This window comes from Tribolium madens, unplaced genomic scaffold (genome assembly GCF_015345945.1).
Source record: "Tribolium madens isolate multiple individuals breed KSU strain unplaced genomic scaffold, Tmad_KSU_1.1 Scaffold_7;HRSCAF=85;Tcas5.2_LG10, whole genome shotgun sequence".
In the NCBI taxonomy this organism is placed as follows: domain Eukaryota; kingdom Metazoa; phylum Arthropoda; class Insecta; order Coleoptera; family Tenebrionidae; genus Tribolium; species Tribolium madens.
Genome location: NW_025401050.1, coordinates 2,196,369 through 2,210,371, shown reverse-complemented (window position 1 = coordinate 2,210,371; position 14,003 = coordinate 2,196,369). Strand labels below are relative to the sequence as shown.

Sequence of the window (14,003 nt, the reverse complement as noted above, 5' to 3'; positions counted from 1 at the left end):
ATCCTGTGTGAGAAATATGGGTTGGATTTTCAAAAACATTTTTAAAATTTCGTAGTAACAAAAAAAAACCACTGGTGAGTATAAAAAATCGGACAAAAAACTGCTGGTGGTCACAAAAAATTCAGCAAAAAATTGCGTGTGGGTACAAAAAATAGGACAAAAAACCGTTTGTGGTCTTTGTTAAAAATTACCTATTTATGAGAAATTTAGGTTGGATTTTCAAAATTATTATAAAAATTTTGTAATAACAAAAAATAGAACAAAAATCCGCTGGTGGTCACAAAAAATAGGACAAAAAACCGTTTTTGATTATCTATGAGAAATCTAGGTTGGATTTTCAAGGATATTTAAAAAATTTTGTAGTACAAAAAATAGAACAAAAAACCGCTGGTGGTCACCAAAAATTCAGCAAAAAATTGCTTGTGGGTAGGAAAAATAGGACAAAAAACCGTTTTTGGTTTTGGTTAAAAATTTCCTATGTAACAAAAAATAGAACAAAAAACCGTTGGTGGTCACTAAAAATTCTGCAAAAAATTGCCTGCGGGTACAAAAAATCAAACAAAAAAACTTTCACGGTAATAAAAAAATAGAAAAAAAAAACATGTACTTACCTTAATCAGCATTTCAAATTTTTCTATGACATTTAGGAATTGCAGGATCAAGGTTGGCAATACGACTACACCTTCTGATATAAAATATTTTATTGTTACATCAAATTCAAACATATTTAACAATAACGTGAGTCTCTAACTAACAAATTTTAACAATTGCACACTCGTGCATTTACATCAACTCAACTGCGTTTATTTTTTCTTTTAATTTTAGTGTGAAGCGTTATAAAAATATGTGGAAAACAAAAGAATTGATCAACACTATACATTCAACTACTTTATTATATGTCACAGTCTAAAATTATCTACAGATAGGTAAGTATTTATCAAAAAATCGTTTTTTTTCATCATCATCATGGTCGAAGGTATTAAAGTGAAAAGTTTCAACAACGAGTAGTGACCAAAGGGCATCATGCAAACAAAAATTGGTCCATAGAGTATTTTTTCTACGATCGTCGATTCTTCTGCTCTAATACCCTGTGCGAGGAGATATCGCAATGCATTTTGTGCGACAGTCGGATTTAAAAAAAATAGGAAAAACGAGACCTTTCAAATATGTACATTTAGGCCTTGAGTTCACGTCGTTTTAGCACAGCACAATCGGCAGTAGCCTTTATCACTAGGGGTTTATTCTCTAAAATGCGTTACTGTAACCCCAAATCCCGATTGGAGGAGAAAAAACACACTTTTTGGCACTAGAACGGGAATTCCACCTTTCGGGGTTACAGCAACGTTGTTTTATCTCAGGAAACGTCACGATGGCGGGATTTTTTATGTCCTCCGAAAGTAAACCAAGTGCCCACTTTCCTCCCCAATGAATTCGAGTTGAGTTGGAGGGAGGATCCCATGTATGTTGGTGGAGGATGTTTGTAGCTTTTTCCAGCTACGATTTGTGTTTATTTATTTTTTTAGTGTTGGTGGTTGTTTTGGGTGAAAATGGGGGCTTACCTCGAGGTTTTCGCGGCGGTCGACGCTGACATCTGGCGGCGAGTTTGGCGAGTTGCTTTGCAGATGGGGGGAATTCCAAACCGTCGTCTTTGTCCTGGGCGACGAGTTTGCGCTCTTCGGCGAAGGCTTGCAACCATCGCTGTTTGTCGGTTGAGGAACGGCAGCAGAAGAGCAACCATTTGTCACGGATGCAACTGTGGAGTTTGATGGCGTGGCGGACGCTCACCCCCAAATGGTTGTCTGTACAAGAAAATGGTCTTACAAGACTCAAAACCAGAGAATATCAAAAAATTCACGAAAATTTTGACCTTGTTAAAGCTTAAAATTAAAGAAATAAACAATCACATCAAAGAGGACTGAAACAATAAAACAAAACTAAAAAGTTGAAGATACGAAAGAAGAAGAAGAAACAACCATTGAAAAGACGGAAAATAAAAAATCTAGAATCGAGGAGGGGAAAATGAAGATAGGTAGCTACGTAAAAAATGGAACAAATAGCTGAAAAATAGTTTTACAAAGCTCAAAACGTCGCTAAATCGCAAACAATATAAAAAATTGAAGAAATTTTTGATCTCGTAAAAGGTCAAAATTAAAGAAATAAATAAATAAACAACTAAATATATGTCTTGGCCCCATTGTCAAAAAAGAGGATTGAAACGCTTGAAATGAAGAAAATGTGCAATAAAACAGAACTAAAAAGTTGAAGATGCGTGAAGATGAAGAAGAAGAAAAATAGAAATTCTAGAATCGAGGAAGCGAAAATTGGAGATAAAATGTACAAAGTCCAAAACGTCGCTAAATCGCAGAGAACATGAAAAAATGAAGAAATTTTTGATCTTTTAAAGCTGAAAATTGAAAAAATTATTAGATTATTAGATAATGAACAAAAACACGATTAGCCCGTCACACCAAACTTTTATTTAAAACAGAAAGCGTTTCAACCACAAAGTGGTTATCCTCAGGCGAGAATAAAACAACGCGTTGTGTTTTAAATAAAAGTTTGGTGTGACGGGCTAATTGTGTTTTTGTTCATTGTTTCCATACCAAGAAGATCCAAGAAGAAGAAGATTATTAGATAAACAAATAGAATACATGTCTTCGTAACATTGACAAAAAAGAGCATTAAAACGCTTAAAATGCAATAAAATAGAACTAAAATGTTGAAGATGCCTGAGAAAGAAACATAATCATCGAAGATCACAATAAGACGACAAGACAAAAGAAATTCTAGAATCGAGGAACAAAAAATAGAAGAAACAGCTGAAAAATCGTTTTACAAATCTTAAAACGTCGCTAAATCACAGAAAATAGCAAAAAATTGAAGAAAATTTTGACCTTGTAAAAGTTCAAAATTGAAGAAAAAATAAATACATAAACAATAAAATACTTGTCCTTGTCACATTGTCAAAAAGGAGAATTGAAACGCTTGAAATAAAAAAAAAGAACTAAAACGTCGAGTAAAAAGTTGAAGATGCGTGAAGGAAAAAAAATGCGGAGTCGAAGAAGCAAAAATTGAAGATATAGTTTACGTAAATAGAAAAAGGAAATAGAAGAAAAGGATGAGGATAATAAAATTTATGAAAAAATAAGAGGAGAAGAACGGTGATTGAAATGATGAACATGTTGGAAATAAATTCAATTGAAAAAGAAAAGAATTTCCCAAGGCAATATTTTTATATTTAAAGACGAAATTAGAATAAAACAAGAAAGTGTGTAAACATTAAAGAAAAATGAAATCAGAATATTGAGAAAGTGAAAACATGAAGAAATTACTTCTTGAAAGAAGATGTGAAAAAGGAGTAATCTAATGGGGAAAATATGACAAAATTGTCAAAAAAGAAGAAAAATGTAATAATGAAGAAAGCGATATTTGAAATCTAGAAACTTTTGAAACAATGACAAATTTGGGAGCCAAATTTTTACTAAAACTGTCCAACAATAAAGATTAAAATGCTTCAAATGAAGAAATAGAACTGAAATAATTGAATAATTATAGAGACAAGAGAAAGACAACAAAATAAAATTAAAAGATACAAAAATGGTGAAGATTCAGTGGAAAAACAGTTTTAATATGAAGAAATTGTTCCTAAAATGTTAAAAATGAAGAAAGGAAGATGTAAAAAAATTGAGAAACGTTTCAATTTTCGCAGTGAAGCAAGAAAGAAAGAAGAATTCTTACGTGAGCTAAACTGCATATTAGGAAGAAAGTGTATTTCTGCAAGAAGTAAAAGCAACCAAAGCTGAACAAAGTTTAAAATGAAAATATGGAATAAGAGAATGAAGACTTTTTGACTTTTTTTATAAATAAAAATAAATAAGTGGTTAAAATAGATTACGTCAAGCGAAAAAAAGTAGAAATGAAGAAAGTGTCTGATTTTAAAAATGAAGATAAATGTAGTTTTAGCTTGAGGAAGGAAATAAAAAAATGAAATAATTAAAACTGAAGAAAGTGAAAAAAAATTTAATTAATTTATTTTTTACATACCTTTTCCATCAGGCACATCGATGACTTCACTCGTATCAAGACAAATCCTCCCCTTGTACACATATGTATTCCTCTTCAAAATATCCTAAAACCACCAAATCAAAACCTCCCCTCACCCCATTCCCCCACTCACTTTTTTACAGTAGACGATTTGATGATCAAAGAGAAACAACGTAATATTATTGGTCCACATCCCTGTCGTAACCTTAACCGCATCCCCTTGATGGATCAACTGTGTACTTGAATCAATCAAATCCTCACCCTAGACACAACATTTTAAATTTGAAACTCCTCAAAATGAAAAATTTGATACCTCCCATCCCTCCACGCGTTGTTGCCACGCCACCAACTTCTCCAAACTCTCCATCCTCCTCTTCCGTTCGTTGATCAACACGGCAACACCGCGCATTGCATCCAACGCCTCTTTGATATCCTCGTAATCCTTATGATCAGGCCTGGTGTACTTGAGGAGTTCGGCGAGTTGGAGGGGGTACTTGCAGATGCGTTGCACGGGGGTGAGGAGGTACCCATCGAGGGGTATTTCAATCAACCCCCGCATCAAACGACAAGCTTCGAAAAATTTACTGTAATGTTGGTACTGGTAGAGTTCTTGTAAGGCGGCTGTGGCCGTAGGGTGGCTATTACAGTACTCAGAATACATTTTAAACCCGGCCCTGTTCTTGAGGAAACACCCCCCAACACAGCTTTTATACGGAGCCTCAAAGTCAATTTGCCCCTCCAAGTCTTTAACAAAGTTGGCTTGGAACACTAGGATGTCCTCCAGGTTGATGAAGATGGTACCGATTTGCTCATCAGTGAACATATCTTTGCGTTTGCGACACTCAGCAATGTAACCTTCGGCGACGTCCTCCAACACCTTGACGAAATCCCTCTCCGTCCTGAGCAACTCCTTCACGACGCTGGTTCGCACTTGGTCGTTGCTCAGGAGGGAGATGCTCGTCCTGCGTCGCAACTGAGTCGCAATTCCGTGTCCTGAGGCCATGGCAGCGAGGCAATCCTCAACGGTGTCCTCCTGACTCACCCTCAAACGCACAAACTGCGCCGGGAACCACCCCGACTTACCCCCGCAGGTGCCCCACCACCACTCCCTATTCGCCGTCTCCAAAACCTCAATCAAGTCACCGGCGCGAAAAGCCAATTCTTCTGATTCAAAAGCGACATGATCGAAGACGGCTTCGGCGAGGATCACCATTTCTTCGTCCATAGCCAACTCGAGGGATTTTTTACGTTCGTTAAGACTCGCAATGGAGGATTCCGAATCGGACATGGCCTCATCATCAGAAGTTACAACTCTCTCATCCTCACTTACGACATGCGAACCGCCTATTTTTAACCCTAAAAAAATTGAACAATGTTAGATAGAGACAGTTTATCGTGAAATGTACGTGTTAGAAAGAGAGAGAGGGAAGGGAGTATTGTACCCTAATTCCCTACCGGTTGTTTTGGTCCTCATGAGTGGCGAAAGTTTGTCGATGTCCAGGGGTTGGCTTAAGGAGCGTCGCAATTGGCCTCGGCGATGATTGATGCGTAATTGGACGCCTCCGGGTGCGTCCGGTGGTTTTTTCCGGGGACTTTGAGGACGACCCCGGAGTGGACTTGTCGTTGACATTAGACGTTTGTATGAGGAACGGGAGTCCCACTGGAGGAGGCGTTGACCTCCGAGGTCGGAACGGGTGCGACGGACTTGGTTGTGACGGTGGGAGCGTTGTTTTAAATCAGACTGAAAAATAAATAATCCCCGATGAAAAAAACAACACAAAATGCAAAAAAGGTAGGGGTGAATAAACAAGGCAAAAAATGCTGAAATTGGTTTATTGACTTTCTAATAAAATTATGTTACAAAAAGTGGTGTTTTTTTTACAAAAAGCTTCCCATTTGGAAGATCTATACATACAAGTCTTCTTTTCCCAGCTTCTAAAGATTTTGATTTTTACTTAAATATTTCCTAAAATCGTTAAGTTGTAAAAACGCTTAAAATATAGTTTTCTGGACGTAAATTAACCCGCTGAACACGATGCAACAAGTTAAAATACTCTACGATGCATAGTTCTTGAGATATTGAGTAATAAACAAAAAGAATAAGGCTAAATTTCAACAACATACTCGTACGAGTATTTGTGTCAAAAAGGACGTTATTTACGCCTATTTACGCCGTCTATATTTAACTATATTTTCACTGAAACATATGAGATTTTCGCTAACAGTTCGAAAATTTTCACTCTTTCTTGGGAGCTTTTACAAAAACAGGCTGAAAAATTACCTTTTTAGGTAAAACATGATATTATTTTTAGATTTTTTGGTTTGTTAAAGTATATTTTTGAGCAAGGCTTTTTCTTAATAAAAACTCATTTATTTTGCAAAAATTTTACTTAAGCTGATTAAAAAATCAATTCATTAAGTTGAAAATGGCATTTCATTGAATTAGAAATTTCTTTTTTCCCTGAAAGTTTTACGAATTTTGTGGATTTTTCAGTTGAAAATGTTTTTTTTTCTAACAAGTGCCTAAAATACAATTTTTGAGGACTAATCGGAGCCGAGGAACTAGTTGCTTAAAATAGCTACTTTTGGAAGCGTATTCAAAAACGATTTTGATATTTAGGAAAAAATGATTTTTTCCTATAAACAGTTCAAGTTTATTACGTTTTAATAACACAATGAACTCATCACACAATCGCGTAATAAAAATTGATAAAATTATCAACACATTCCAACGGTTTGTAGTACTATTGTAACGTTTATCACTGGTTTTGTTTCAAAACGCAACACATTTTTTCCATTGTTGACCTCATCAATTCTAGGTGTTATAATCTATTTTTCTGTCTTATCATTGGCACAATTAAATGAATCAAGAGCATAATATGAAACATGAGTCAACACGTGACAAATTTTAGTAGGCGGGTGAAATATCCACAAAAAAATCACAAATTAAAATTTCAATCAATTCGATCTGAGTTTATTTTAAATTTAAATCCAGACACGTGGCTATTATCCAAATCTATTATTAAAACAAGTTTAATAATACAGTTGAACTTTTTCAAAAAAAAAATATAAAAAAATCATAATACAAAAGGGTTTTCAACTCTATTCAATAACATTCTGAATAGTGCTGAATAGAACCAACTGTCTGCTTCTCTATGCAAAATTCGAGGTTGTCGACTCGAAAAGGTGATATTTATTGAACGAAGGGTGAATACTGAATATCAAACAAAAGCGAATCTACGAAAATTTGGTACTTCACTGTTGATGTCATTTCCTGCGCGTTTTCTTCAACAAAATCACAAAATTACTCACACACAAATCACTAGAAAGTTGTCTTTTATTATTACAACGTCCGCGCTATCGCACTCTTATACACAGGTAGAAGCAGATGTTCGCACTAACGACCTCTCGACGAAAACACCTGCCCTTGCGATGCGAAATGCCCTATCGGTGTTGTACGAGTTTACACCACGACATCCTGAAATCGACTTCCCGGTCGTTTCACGCCGAAACGAGTGGAAATCCTTGTTCGATATCACGAACACGACTTGCATTTGAACAGAGGCGGCGATACACGAAGGGAGGGTTAAGCGAAATTCGACGGTTTTACTTATTCAAGGGGCGAAATTGGACGTTTTTCAACGTCTACACACAAATACACAAATTTCGGCGAAAATTGAGGTAATTTGTCCAGGTTTGGTTCTAAATAACGCCAAATTTCTTCTGATCTAATTATTATCGTTCCTTATCTACGCCAAATTTCACTTATATCGAAGTTTCCACAAAATTTGTTCATAAAGTGTCTAGGTTTAAAACCTAATCATGTGTCAAGGTTTTTACGATTTCACTTATTCAAAGGGCGAAATTGGACGTATTTCAACCCCTAACTGTTTTTTTTTTCAAACAAAATACAAATTTCGGCGAAAATTGATGTAATTTGCCTAGGTTTGGGCTTAAATATCACTAGTCAGATTTGTTTGTTTACGGAGCAAAATTGGTAATATATATAACTCGCTTTTTTTAAAGCAAAATACAACAGTTACGGTAAAAATTGATGCCATTTGCCCAGGTTTGGGCTTAAATAGTGTCAGGTTTCGTCAAATTTAATTATTTAAGAAGCAAAACTGGACATAATTAACCTCTAATGCGTTCTTTTTAAGGCAAAACGCAATTACGGTAAAAATTGAGCAACCAGGTTTGGGCCTAAATAGCGCCAATATAATTATTATCGTATGCCCAAGCTTTTTAGAACAACAAAAGTACAAAAAAATCTCTGTCTAATATTACCAATTTTGATGGAATTATTTCTAAAACCATATCCAAGTTTATTTGCACATTTAAGATTGTAAATAAGGTTTAAGGTTGTAAATAAAATTCATTCAGGATTTTTTATTTCTACCTAAGTTTATACACTTTTGTGTGATCCAGGTTTAAACAAATGTTTTGCTAGGTTTGTTCTAATGTGTCTAGGCTGTATCAACTATTTCGAAATAATTTTGCTAGGTTTGCAACCAAACTCAAGTTTTGCCTAAGCTTCAATACATTAAAAAAATAAAATTTGCATTAATGTTTGGTTAGGTTTGTTAAACTCTTTATGTTCACACCAAACCTAAAAGCTCTCAATATCTTTATCAAGTTAAATCTTTACTAGCTTTGACAGATTTTCTAGGTTTTTCCTGTCGTTGTCGTTTGCCTAAAAGTAGCCCTAAAATCATTAAAATTTGGTTGTTTTGACAATTTTAGGCCAAACCTAGGCTTAATTCACCGCCGTCTCTGATCGTAGCATTCTTGTTGCTGTGAGTTTAAAATTAGTCCGAATGCGACGTTTGGGTCGATATTTCGTGTACTTGTGCAGTAACACCTGACTAAAATAAAACATACAAACAGAACAAACAAGTCGTGAAGAACTCACAAAAAAAAAATTGAAATTTATATCGAAAGTCTGCCATTTTATTTTACTCTAGAGAGCGATTTAGATGCGGTTTTATTTTTATTTTTGTTGCACACAACTAATTGATATTTTTCCACGTCACGTATTTATTTTCAGCGTGTGTGTATGTGTGTTTCTATGCAAAACAGGAAAAGGGGTGACAATGTAGGAGGGAAAATTAATCTTCTACGTGATCGCGTCACCGACCTGGGGCCGACAGATGGAAAATTATGATTGAGGGTCGATGATAATGAGAAATGCAAATTTGTGACCGATATGGAGATAATTGGCCCATTTTTTACGCTAATTTTGATATAAATGAAGAAAAACCAAACCAAATGACATTTTTGTCCTCAAAAAAGTACAAAAGACTCGAAAAATTGAATTTTTAAAGATGTGAACCCCGCAAAAATCGTAAATAATGATCGAGAAACTTTAAGTTGTGCTCTTTATCGGTTAAAATGCTCTACGACAAGTCAGTGGCGTAACTACCCACCCGCCAAAGCGCGCGGCCGCGGTGGGGCCTTGGGATAAAAGGCCCTTTCCAAAATAGTAATAGTTTAAAAAAAATAGAGCGAGTACATGAATTATTATAGGCCAATGCAATAAAAAATAAAAAACTGCAGAATTTTCTCTTCTTCGAGCGTATTCAGTGTCGAGCCAGGCGCGATACGCCGAGGCCGAACGCTGAGGAAGACAAAACATTTCGAGGAACTACAATCCTGGAAAGAAATTGTTTTGTGTTATAATTTATTTCAGTTCGCACCATATTATCAGCTGTTAATAATGCTATTTCCCGCGTCAATTTTATGTTCGAACAAGAACTTCTGATCGTGATGTAATCTGTGAAAACTACTTGTTTAAGATTTTAAGTAAGTCAGTAAGTCTTATCTTTTATACAGTTCAATTTCGGGCAGTATTTTTCTGTCACTTTAAAAAGTTCATTGACAATTATAAACTTTTTTGTCGGTGACGCAGTCAGTTTGAATTTTTCGCAAAACCAAAAATAGAGTTACTCTTTTCAATAAAGTAAGGGTGATAACATTCACTGAAAAAGGAATGTCGCAGAAACAGATTGCCGAAAAAAAAATCATCATTTTGATCGGCTGCCTACCCGTTATTATGCCACAAATCACTGTTTTTGAAAATTAGTCAAAATGACATAAACATGACAAGAGTAAACATGTATTTTTATGACGTCAAAATTAATCTAAAAAAACATGAAAAAAGCAAAATCACTTAATGGTAGTGCTTAAAGAATACGAAAAGAATAAGAGAAGAAGAAGTTCGTCGTTTAGTATAACTTGTGAAAAATTTGTATATTCGTATTCGTATTTGCAGAATTTTTAATACTAGAGACTACTGGAGACATAACTGCTCTTTTACTCTATTTAACTCTCGATCCGGAGAAGAGAGGGGCCCCACAGTCGTCTTTCGCGGGGGGGGCCCAAATTTTCTAGTTACGCCACTGCGACAAGTACTTTTTTAGATATATGTTTTTTAACGGGTAAAATGCTCCACGACAAGTACTTTCTAGATATATGTTTTTTTTATTGGGAAATGCACCACGACGAGTACTTTTCTAGATATTAACCTATTTTATTGACGGAAGAAGTCTCAGGCTCACTAAATTTCTGACATATGTATATAGAAAATCATTAGCTCATTTTTTTTTTTTTTCATAAAAATGAAAAGTTAAACCCAATAAGAATATTTGCATTCCTGAAGGACCAAAAACTTGAAAAAAATATTTTTAAATTTTTTTAAAAATGTGAACCACGCAAAAACGTTTAAAATATGTTTTTATCGGTTGAAATGCTCCTGGAAGAATACTTTTCGACATATATTTTTTAATAGTTAAAATGCTCCACGATGAGTACTCTTGTACATATATGTTTATTTATCGGTTAAAATGCTCCACGACAAGTACTTTTCTAGATATTAACCTATTTTATTGTCGGGAAAACCCTCGCTCTCACTAAATTTGTGACAGATATGGGAAATCATTAGCTTTTTTTGCTAATTTTTATAGAAAAAGTAGACAAAATTAGATTTTTGCATTCCTAAGGGTAGAAAAACTGAAAAAATTGTATTTAATTTTTTTTTTATACATGTAAAGCCCGCAAAAATCGTAAATAATGATAGAGAAACCTTAAGTTTAAAATATAGTTTTTTATCGGTTATAATGCTCTGCGACAAGTACTTTTCTAGATAGTAACCTATTTGATTGATTGCCGGGAAAATCGTCAGTCTCATTAAATTTCTGACAGATATAGATCATTAGCTCATTTTTTTCACCAATTTTTATAAAAGTAAAAAAGTTAGACCAAATGAGAATTTGCATTCCTAAAGATTCACAAAATTTGAAAAATTGATTTTTTTTTGTGTTTTTAAAGATGTGGACCTCGCAAAAACGTTTATATGTTTTTTATCGGTTAAAATGCTCCACGATGAGTACTCTTCTAGACATATGTTTTTTTATCGATTAAAATGCTCCACGAGAAGTACTTTTCTAGGTATTAACCTTTTTTATTGCCGGGAAAACCTTCGGTCTCACTAAATTTGGGACAGATATGCGTGATCATTAGCTTTTTTTGCTAATTTTTATAGAAAAAGTAGATTAAAATAGTTTTTTGCACTCATGAGGGTTCAAAAACTTTAAAATCGTATTTTTAATTTTTTTTTAGAGATCTAAACCCCGCAAAATCGTAAATAATGGTCGGGAAACATTAAGTTGCAAAAACGTTTAATAGTTATTTATTGTAAGAGTGTGTTAGATAGCGTTTTATCCACGCAAGAATGTTTAACTGCGAGAACGTCAGTTCGAGCGGTTAATTTTCTTAAGTGGATAAAACGCGACTAACACACGACTGCAATGTAACGTTTTATACACAATCACAGGCCCAAATTATTCCAAACTTAATTAAAAATTAAACTGACATTTAAACGTCACGCCAAATGTGCTTTTGGTTAAACGTAGTAAGCTGTTATGCGGTGCGCTGGTTATTAACAGTGGAATAAAGTTACTTAATTCCACTAGTGGATAAAGTGGAATAAAGTCTCTTTATAGAGTGATTGTGGATAAAATATATTTTTTATAAGTTATACTGTTCTGCGACAAGTACTTTTCTAGATATTAACCTATTTTATTGAATTTTTTAATTTTTAAAGATGTGAACCACACAAAAATATATTTTTTATCGTTTAAAGTGCTCCAGGACGAGTACTTTTCTACTTATATTTTTATCGGTTAAACTGTTCCACGACGAGTACTTTTCTAGATATTAATGAACCTATTTTATTGCCGGAAAAATCGTTAGTCTCGCTCAATCTCTAACAGATATGGGAGATTAGCTCATTTTTTTTTTCGCTAATTTTTATAAAAATAAAAAAATCTGACAATGTGAGATTCTGTATTCCTGTGAGTTCAAAAAAAATAAAAAAATAATATTTATTTAATTTTTGAAGATTTGAACCTCGCAAAAACGTTCAAAATATGTTTTTTATCGGTTAAAGTGCTTCAGGACGAGTACTTTTTTAGATATATGTTTTTATCGGTTAAAATGCCCCATGATATTATGTAACGTATTTTATTGTCGGGGAAAACTGTCATTCTCACTCAATTGAGACAAGCAAACGCAATAATGCCAAACACAGCCAACTATTTCCCTTCGATTTATCTCATTTTTATTGGAACAACATTCCAGTCGTGCCAACTACCATCACGTCTGTTTTTTTTTTGTGTTCAGTCTGCGGTCCGCTTACCTTAAACTTATCGATGAGTATTTGATTGAGTAGGTCGGAATGAGGTCTGGAAGCGGTTTTTCCAAGAGTCCTCCTTCTGACAGTCGGAGGACTATCCAAATCATCACCAGGTGGATCGGTGTCGTGCGATTCGGAACTATCGGCGCCCCCACATCCCGGCATCATCTGTAATTCGACAAATGACAATTTCCGTTCGAATTCGGGCCGAATTCCTCGTCCGAATTGTCACAAAAATGCTCGGTTTTCGGGGATTAAAATGGTCCGAAAATGCGGGTGGTGTTTTGATGCTAGAGAGACTATAATACTCATATGTTGTGATGAGAATGTGTCTTTGCGCTGGCGAGATAACATTTTATAAGCTCAGTGCACTTGCGAGTGTGTCGGGTTGTTGGTTTGATGAGGAATCGTAAAATATTTTATAATCACTCGAGTGGAATCGTAAAAGATATATACAACGAGTTGTGTTATTAAAAAGTGGAAAAATTGAGACGTAAAAGAGGGTAAACGAGCGAACATTAAAGTTGGTTTTATTGAAAATTATCACAAACGCAACTTTGAGAGGTTTTTAGTTTTTAATGGGTGGTTTAGTTCGTTATTTGCTAGCCAACGACGAAGATAACGACGTGTCGATTTTTTCACAAATAATACAACTTTTTCGTCTACATTTCTCAAGATTTTGAGTAACAATTCAGCAAACACAACATTCAAAATGTAAAAATCCATCCAAAATTGAATATTTTTAAAATTATTAAATAAACAAACTAAAGATTAAAGATAAGGAGAAATAATGACGATAATGGAATAAAAATGCAAAATTCTGACATTGATCTAGATGAACGATCTTTAAAACAAACCATCTTGAGCCAAAAAATTGTCAAAAAGCAAGAAAATCTTAATAATAATTCTCAATATAACTAAAACAGTTCTTCAATAACTTAAATATTTTGAAATTATAGGAAAAAGTAAAACCAAAATATTTTGTAAAAATTATGAAACAGTACTTTCCTATAATGCATAAGTCTCAAAATCTTTACTTAGGATTCGGAAAAATAATCTTGAAAAAAACTTCAATGTCTTTACCTACGAAATATTCTAATCTTTTGAACATTATCTCAATCGCTTATTTGAAAGAAATATTTTTTTTATTATACGTACCTGCATCATAATCCTAAATTAAAACCCGCTGCAGCGTGCGTAATTTGGCCTATATAGCACGCTGAAATTTTAAAGTTGTCTAGGTAACAAGAAATAGTGAAATGTCTGG

General features: G+C 34.3%; 1 protein-coding gene across 1 annotated transcript in view; it reads right to left on the bottom strand.

The window, feature by feature from the left end:
- Positions 1-686: 686 nt before the first annotated feature.
- LOC123009457 overlaps positions 687-14,003 on the bottom strand; it is a 68,486-nt gene continuing 55,169 nt past the window's right edge. The window contains exons 10-16 of the mRNA XM_044405782.1: positions 12,740-12,904; positions 5,500-5,785; positions 4,358-5,400; positions 4,178-4,306; positions 4,045-4,129; positions 1,560-1,799; positions 687-1,494 (exon numbers count right to left, since the gene is read on the bottom strand). Coding sequence (XP_044261717.1) covers positions 1,355-1,494; positions 1,560-1,799; positions 4,045-4,129; positions 4,178-4,306; positions 4,358-5,400; positions 5,500-5,785; positions 12,740-12,904 — 2,088 coding nt within the window. The 3' untranslated portion in view covers positions 687-1,354. The remainder of the gene's footprint in view (positions 1,495-1,559; positions 1,800-4,044; positions 4,130-4,177; positions 4,307-4,357; positions 5,401-5,499; positions 5,786-12,739; positions 12,905-14,003) is intronic.